The sequence below is a fragment of the Sycon ciliatum genome, chromosome 12, assembly GCF_964019385.1.
Source record: "Sycon ciliatum chromosome 12, ocSycCili1.1, whole genome shotgun sequence".
NCBI lineage: Eukaryota > Metazoa > Porifera > Calcarea > Leucosolenida > Sycettidae > Sycon > Sycon ciliatum.
Genome location: NC_088654.1, coordinates 18,552,660 through 18,561,746, shown reverse-complemented (window position 1 = coordinate 18,561,746; position 9,087 = coordinate 18,552,660). Strand labels below are relative to the sequence as shown.

General features: G+C 49.0%; 1 protein-coding gene across 1 annotated transcript; it reads left to right on the top strand.

Moving 5' to 3' along the window:
• The first annotated feature begins 7,042 nt into the window (after positions 1-7,042).
• Positions 7,043-8,161, top strand: LOC135828045 (uncharacterized protein K02A2.6-like). Its single transcript, XM_065340480.1, has one exon. It carries the CDS (start codon positions 7,043-7,045, stop codon positions 8,159-8,161), a length of 1,119 nt encoding a protein of 372 aa, XP_065196552.1.
• The last annotated feature ends 926 nt before the right edge of the window (positions 8,162-9,087 follow it).

Sequence of the window (9,087 nt, the reverse complement as noted above, 5' to 3'; positions counted from 1 at the left end):
CAGAACGGAGCATGAGACGAGCAGAACCGAGCACTACAAATGTAGACGAGCTGAGAACCGAGCACTAAACGAGCAGAGCGGTAGACGAGCAGAACGGAGCACTGTAGTTCTCAGTACGCAGAGCTTATGCACGTCGACGTGACGTCATGCCACTCAGCTTCGGTATCCGTAACGGACCTTTTGCAGTTTTGGTGCCTATTTGGGAGTCCTTGGTACTGTATAACACCTTTATTTCGGTGTAATTTAAATTTCGGTAACTTCGGTACTGGTCCTGGATCACCTAATTTAACATTACACCCAAAATTTTCCGAAATACCAAAAATATGTAAAAATCATGAACATCACTGTCAAATTAAAAAAAATCAACTTGTTCACTGATACTGCATGTACTTATAATATACATGTACATTATGGGCAAAATAAACACAAGTGCAAGATCAACAGCTTAGTACCGAGAGAAAATGAGCTGAAATGGCTGTGAAAACAGTCTTATACGGAGGAAGCTACAATGGCTGTGAAAACAGTCCAATAAGGAGGAAGCTAAAATGGCTGTGAAGACAGTCTAATGCGTAGCAAGGCGAGCCTCAGCCTGGACGAGGTCGACAGGCACAAGGTTGATGTGACGGCGGCGAACGGAGCGTGATCCTCGAACGCACCGGATCGCAGACCTAGCAAGAGAGAAAGCCAAGCAGCAGCGCATCCAGCAAACGACTTTGCTGTAGCTCTCCTTGCGCTTAGAAGCCAGAGCATCAGCAATCCGCTTGACGACGATGGCTGCCTCTGGACCCATTCCGCCGCAAGAGGAGAAGACCAGTGGTGTGAACGAGCCATGTTCAACTTGGTTAACTCTTTCGCCATACTCCCGCTTCTTGGCACCTTCCAACTTGCGATAAATAGATGCAATGGGCTGGGACCGATAGCTCGCTGCGTGGGGATAGAACACCCTCGTATCGAAAAATGCATTGCGGCTATGGTTCCAAAAGCCCCGCACCCGGATGTCCGCTCGCGCATCGAGCTCAACATTGGCAGTACGATAGCGAAAGGCTTCACCGGTGATGGGTTGGAGTGTCGGCTCAACTTCCACATCGTTGTGGATCTCTTTCATGCATGAGGCTAGGAAATTGGTGACCTCATCATGGCGCATGTGAATGAAGCCGTACATTATGTGGAGCCTAGCTAGCCGGAGATATTACATTAGTGACATTAGTGATTAGTGCATGCAAGAGCCGGTTTTTTTTTTTTTTTTTTTTTTTTTTTTTTTGGTGCCATGCATACCGAATTTATCCTTACACCGAAAGGTCAGGGGTTGGCTTTTACCGAAATTTTACAACACCGAAAATAAGGTGATATACAGTAATCTGCTAATCAGGACGGTCTCGTGTATGGCCCCTGGTCGTTCGAAGATTCGCCTCAGCTCAGACTCACTGTACTTGGACATTTTTGGTCGTTGTTCATGACCACGTGACGGGTATGCATAAGCTCTATAGAGGAGTTTTGCAACACCTTGTGAATCGTTACATGCCATTTTAGCCCAAATTTGGGCTGGTGCCTTCAGAAATGGAAAGGCCGGATCGCGGGATAATCGATGTTCTACTGTAAAGGGATATTAATGTTTTACTTTTTGTTGTACTTTAGTTCATTACCATTGCCTGGATGTTGAATTGTGGGCTGGTAATTTAGTGTCTTGACCTGCGACCCTGATATGCTCTGTGTGCGGCAATGGCGGAATTCGGTGATGTACGTGACAGATCAGCCGACTTCGATTCCGCCGAAGAAGATCTTATAATTGTTGATATTCTTGACGACGAAGATGATACACCAGTGGACACGGAAGGCCAGTCTGGCGAAGAGTGGCAAAGCCTGGACATAGCGGAGGAAGCTGAAATCTCCCGTGTAAGGTCTGTCTCATGATTTTGCATAATGACCACCTGTGCTACAGCAAGTGTATGGAGTCACACACCTCGCAGGTCTATTTCCTACTTTGCTGACCTCTAGATCTGTAAAACACCAAAGGCATTCCTCTGCTTTAAAATTCTTGCCGCACCACTTGTACAAGAAAAGAGGAACTTGTCTATTGTATTACATTGATCTATAATGAAGTTCAAGTAATACTCTAATGTACATGTCATCACTGACATGGAGCAGAATTGAGCAGAATGTGGGTGTTTTGCGAGCAGAATGCGAGCATAATGAAAAGCAGAATGGGCCTAATTCCCGAGCATTATCCGCCGGGGCCTACGCCCGAGGCTTGTTGGTCAGGGCCGACGCTGCCGTCGCCGCGGTCTCAAACGAGGAATACCAGCGATCCGCTGCTGAGTAGGATCCATGCTCAGGTACGGGTATAAACCATGTAAACCAACTAGCTTTAGAGAAAACGAGAGCAAAAAAAATTCTGGCCTTCTGCAAGCAATAGCAAGTAATGAGTGGCGGCTGTGTAAACTCGCACAACCATGCAGTCGACCGGATGATGGTGAGTGTCCGGCACACATCTTGCTCTGCTGCTCCACCTGCGCATACCTGATACGGTGGTGCGCTTACGGGCGGGCTGCCTGGGCCCCAGATGCCTCCTTGATGCGCCACGGAGTGCCGTCGAAGCACCTGTATTTAGAAAAGCGATCCTGTCAGCTTTTCTGTTATTGTGTTCACATGGCGCTACCTAACGACACCGCTATTCAGACACGTTGTCTACGTAGCTACGTAAGTTTCTACGTAAGATGCTCGGTACCTGGTCCTGGACCAGGGAGCTGCTCCATGGCCTACGCTCGTACCATCGCGCGGCCGGCTGGCCGCATGCGTGTGCATTGCAGACTTTTTGTTGTTGGCTTTTCGGATGTGCATGCACGAGGAACTACAAACAACTGTACTACTTCCTTCTTTGGAACTGCTTCTTGCATGAGCTGTTTCGGATATTTTGTCTCCTGGCCTGGATTATTTCGTTTCGGCGCTGCTGAGACATCCTTTCGCGGAATATTACTCAATGACAGGTGAGTTGACCAGTTCCCTTTGATTCATTTGCTTGTGTTGACTCTTTCATTTACGAAAAGTGTGCTTTTTGGGCGGAATGCAATAAATAATGGAAAAGCTGACAGGATCTCCTTTCTAAATTTAGCTTTTCCGCTGCCGAGGCCTCCTTTTACGGAATACTTGATGACAGGTGATCTCTGAGTTGACCAGTTTCCTTCGATTCATTATTAATTTTTGCTTATGCTCACCCTTTCATTTACGGAAACGTGTGCTGATGTTGTTCGGATTTAGATCCATTTTTATCTCTTTGCCCTTGCCTACAGTGTGCGAAGAACGCGAGTTCACCTTCTTGACGGTAAGGCTTATGTTGCTGCTGAGGCTTAGATGTGTTGTCGAAATACTCATGTTCATTGTACATTGGTACGTTACAAGTAAGGCACTGGTCAGTGGCATACTATCGTTGGCAGTTCCCAATCTGGAGGGAAAGGTTCAAGGACCCATTGACCGAGTATGCAAAATAAATTCGCATATCAGGGTGTTATAAAATGGTCACTGATCTTCAGCATTGTGATTACATTTCACTTCTCTTTGTCATTCATGTCTTCCTACTCTATGACTGTGACTTTGTCTCTCCAGCCTTGATAATGTATTTTTTTCGTACTCTTGATATTTCTATGTCAGATTAATTATTTCTGTCACTACGTAATCTATGACGTCGGTGACAATCACAGTTCAGTTTTTTGTTCTTCTGATGCACGAACGCGCGCATCGACAGCAGTGAAGTCAGCGAGGTCTTGGTCTGGCTTGTTGTTGTTCTTGAATCTTGAGTCTTCCGACAGTTCTGATTAATTCCTTGTCTCAACCTAGTACCTTTATACATTCTTAATACCGTGATAGTAGATTATTTTATTTCCTGTAGTTGCTGTGGCCTGATGTTGTGTGGAGCCTGTGCACGTGAAGAATAATTCTACTACAGCGACTTGGTGCCGAAACCCGGGAGTTTGATTCAGAGAATGTCGATAAAGTTAGATTCGTTCCTGAGGGCCTTCAAGGGCACGCCAGGAGAGAGCTTCCCTGAATTTTGGGAAAAGTTCAGAGTATTATGCACTGTTCAAGGATGGACCTCGGACACAGATAAAACGAAACATTTTCCGCTGTTCTTGTCCGGCGATGCCTTCCTAGTATACGATGGGATGGAGGATTCCAGTAAACAGAAGCCAGCTGACGTGAAAGCGAAATTCGAAGAAGCGTTCTGTGTTTCGAAATCAGAAGCCTACAGACTGTTCGTGCAGCGTAGGTTACGGACGGATGAGTCTGCAGACGCATTTGCGGCAGACTTGCAACGCCTGGCCAAGATTGCAGGGAACAGTGGTGGCAGAGATGACCCCATGGTAGTCAAACAGTTCATTGCGGGTCTGCCTAGTGACTTTCCAAAACAAGTGCGATTGTCTTTTGCCGGTGAGGAAATTAAAATGGCCGCACTTTTGAGCAAGGTGCGAGCACTACGCCAATCTGATCTGCCCCAAGCTCCAAGCATTGCAGCAGCAGCGGCGGCTCCTGGCAGCAGTACCACCAAATCCAGTGTGATGTGCCATCACTGTCAGGAAGTGGGCCACATTCGTAGATTCTGCCCTAAGCGGCAGACGAGAGATGGATCCAGAAGGAACAATGTGATTTGCTCGTTTTGCGAGCACCCTGGCCACACTAGAGCAGACTGTCGCGATCGAACGGAGTGGGAGGCCTCCAAGAAAGGCAAGGCAGCTGCTGTCAAGGACGGTGGAAAGCGGAGGAACCATGTGCTCTGCACAATGAACCAAACCACCAGCGGGTCCCTGGTCCGGATGTTTCTCGATATTCGTCCGCCTGACGCAGTGCCGTGGGAACGTATCGTATCTGTCATCGATACTGGATCCACTCATACACTAATCGATTTGGCATGTGCCCGCCGACTTCAGCTGCCAATCGTACCCGACAAGAGTGACAGTCTTGTGGCACTGGATGGCCAGCCCTTGAAGATTCACGGGCGCACCTCGCTACAACTGCAGCGCCTGGACGATGCTGTTATGCTACCTGCCATTGGGGCCACAGTCCATGTGGTTGACAGCTTGGAGGCCATTCAGGCAGAGTTCCTGATTGGAGCAGACGTCATCGCCGCCTCGTCTGGTCTCCAGCTTCGCTATGATGACGACAATGTGCTGAGCGGTATTGTGTTCGGTCCCGGCAAGCCGCCACGTGGCGTGACCGCTGCAGCAGATCTTCCACATCCGTCGCCGTATGCCAGTGTATCCCGTGATGGCCAAGATACCATACTAACCCTACCTGATGGCGAGGCGCGATGGCTGGCTGATAAGAAGTACTGGCAAGTGAAGTGGACATGGAAGGACGGCTTACCTCCAAATGGCCCGGTTGGTCATGGCATTGGAGAATATTCCCGTAACAAGCTCTCCGCAGACCAGGAACAATTGTTCCAGGATGCCATCAAGCAATGGATTGATGATGACTGGCTTGTGCCGCACGATCCGAAGATACATGGTGAACCAGCTGCAGTACTGCCTCTGTTGGCACAAGTCCAAGAGCACAAGACCTCCACCCCCGTACGACCGTGCCTTGACTATCGTCTACTCAATGATCGACTCAAGTCACAACCAGGACAAGAGGCTCCAGTATGTGCTGATACGCTCCGGTAATGGAGGCGTGATGGCAAGCCTGAGGACTTCTGCCTCCTCGACATCAAGAAAGCCTACCTACAAGTACGCGTTGTTCCCGAGCTACAGCGCTACCAGACCGTGGTGTGGCAGGGTCGTGCCTATGCGATGACGAGAATGGGATTCGGCCTCAACATCGCCCCTAAGATTATGACAGCCATTGTCCAGTGGGTGACCCGATCGTTTCCAGCCGTCGATAGCTACATCGACGATATCCGAAGCCCGAATGCCTGCTCCGATGCCGTAGCAGCCAAGTTGTTGGAGTATGGACTGCCGACAAAGCCTGCCGAGCCGTTGGTTGCTACAAGAGTATTGGGCTTGCAACTACACCAAGATGACGACGGAAGTACGTACTGGTCTCGTCGACCTGGGTTGGACGTATCCCTTCCTGAGAACCTGACACGACGCACCTTGGCAAGCTGGTGTGGCAAGCTGACCGGGCACGTACCCTTGTGCGGGTGGTTACGGCCGTATTGCAGTTATTTGAAGAGGATGGTTGAGCCGCACGCGTCGTTGGACCAGCCACTATCCGACACACTCGTTCAGTGCTGCAAGGAGCTGGCTTCCAGGCTTAGCGCTAATGGTGATCCTGCGCATGGCGTCTGGCATGTCCCTAACCCTGTCGAGTGCACGCTGTATGTCGATGCCTCTGACGTGAGCTATGGTGCTGTGCTAATGGTGGATGGCAAGAAGATCGAAGATAGATCGTGGCTGCGGCAGCATGACGATAAACGCCATATCAACGTCGCCGAACTAGACGCAGCGATCAAGGGCTTGAACCTGGCTATCAATTGGCAGTTCAAGCAAGTGCGTCTCGTAACAGACTCGAAGACTGTTGCTGCCTGGATTGACACCATCGCCAACAACGTACGCAGAGTCAGGATGAGTGGTCTCTACGATGTACTCGTACAGCGACGTTTGCAGATCATTGCAGACCTGATGGTCACCACTGAAACCAGAGTGGAGGTAGACTGGATCCCGTCCGAGCAGAATCCTGCCGACGCACTAACACGTGTCCCGGCTACCTGGGTCAGCTTTACCGAGCATCGAAGAATCCACCTAGCAATGGTGTCACAGCAGCTGCAACGCCTCGAGCAAGTGTTATTGGTCCCGTGACGCTAGAGAGTATCAAGGCATCACAGCTGAAAGATGACGTAGTCGAAGCAGTGATACATGGTATACAGCATGATCTGCCTGTCGATGAGTCCTACGCAAGAGTTCGCTCTCAGCTGGTGGTGCAAGATGGCGTGCTGTATCGCAGCCTCAAGCTGCCACTAGACGGCGTTAAACAAGTCCCTGTTATCCCAGCTGCTCTCGTACGGAAAGTGCTGTATGTAACGCATACCAACTCAGGACATGCGTCATGGTCGACTATGTATGAGATGATCCGCAGTCGATGTTATTTCCCGAAGATCGCTGCTGCTTGTGAAGCGTATGTTGCGAATTGCGGGCAGTGTGTAGCAGCTAACCCAAGCAGAGCACCCGCTATTGCAGCTACTCGCCCTGATATTCCTTGCCGCCCATGGTCTGAAGTTGTCATCGATACCCTGGAGTTGGGTTCGGATGGCACGAATGATTACCACTGTGTACTGATGTGTGTGGATGCATTCATGAAGTGGATTGAAGTGGTACCCCTTCGTCGTCATGATGCTGCTTCAGTCGCCAGTGCATTTGTGCAGGTCTGCCAGATGTGGGGTGCCCCTGATGTTGTGCGATGTGACAATGGAACAGAGTTCGCGAATGCAGTCGTCGAGTCACTCTTTCAGTCACTTGGAGTCAGAGTACGCACAGGTGCTGTGAGACACCCACAATCCCAAGGCGCAGCGGAGAGGGCAAACCGCACCCTGATTGGATTGATCCGGAAGGTCCTTGAATACTCATCCGACTGGAAGTCTGATCTCCGTACCCTGCTCTTCTACTATCTTAACAGACCCCACTCGGCAACCCATCTATCGCCAATGGAAGCCATGGTCGGATGGCAGCCAGCAAGGTTCATTGTTGAGTCACCCATTGCCAACGGCACGATGTCTGCAAGTGCATGGGTAGACAAGCTTGCACAGAGATCCGCGGCTATCCGCAATCTGATTGAAGAAGAGTTATCGAGCGGCGATAGTCCTGATGTTAACGTACTATGCCTGTATAGTCCTGGCGATGCAGTGATGTTGCGACGTCCTGAACGACGGCAGAAGCGTTCTGTACCATACGAGCGTGGCTGGCGTGTTCGTGACATCGTCAGTGCATCCACTGTCGTCATTCGTCATCAAACCTCTGGAGCTGAGAAGACTGTGAACGTCGATCTCCTCAAGCGAGATTCCAATGGCTCCGAAGATGGTGCATGTTTGGATGCCAATGTCGAGCAGCATGACAACGATCCTGAGACTGATATGGCTATGAGCGTCGACTTCGACCCACCAACTGCCACTGATGAAGAGCCCGCTCGCAACCTCCGAAGCAGAGCTGACCTGCAACGCCCTGCTCGCTACAATGACTAGCCATTGTCAGTGAACATGTTATCAGGGGGACAGGTGTTATAAAATGGTCACTGATCTTGAGCATTGTGATTACATTTCACTTCTCTTTGTCATTCATGTCTTCCTACTCTATGACTGTGACTTTGTCTCTCCAGCCTTGATAATGTATTTTTTTCGTACTCTTGATATTTTTATGTCAGATTAATTATTTCTGTCACTACGTAATCTATGACGTCGGTGACAATCACAGTTCAGTTTTTTGTTCTTTTGATGCACGAACGCGCGCATCGACAGCAGTGAAGTCAGCGAGGTCTTGGTCTGGCTTGTTGTTGTTCTTGAATCTTGAGTCTTCCGACAGTTCTGATTATTTCCTTGTCTCAACCTAGTACCTTTATACATTCTTAATACCGTGATAGTAGATTATTTTATTTCCTGTAGTTGCTGTGGCCTGATGTTGTGTGGAGCCTGTGCACGTGAAGAATAATTCTACTACAAGGGAAAAGCTCCATTATGGAGAGGTTCAGTGACTTGTTTGCTTCATACGAAACAAGCCAATGGGTGCAGTCTCGTGAAAATCTCGTACTTGTATGATTGGATTTGTCTACTCGAGTCTGGGCTGTTTGATTTGTGAGTACCGCCGAGATTGCACTGCCCCAAATAAAGTTGCGTGCCGCCAAAGCAAAAATTACGATCTGCAATCTGTTTGTAGTACCTGCAAGAATGTGCTGTACATGTATCGTACTTTCTCTGTTGCTGTTTCAGTTGTCGTCATGTTGCTAAAGAAAGGTTCAGTGACTCATTTGTTCCATACGAGACGAGTCGGTGTGGCTTAGAATCTTTCGCTGTAGAAAAAATCTATTCGTATGTCTATTGGAGAAAATATATTATTATTATTGGAGAAATGTATTCACTGGTTATAAAATAGGTTTAGACAAACTCACAGAATA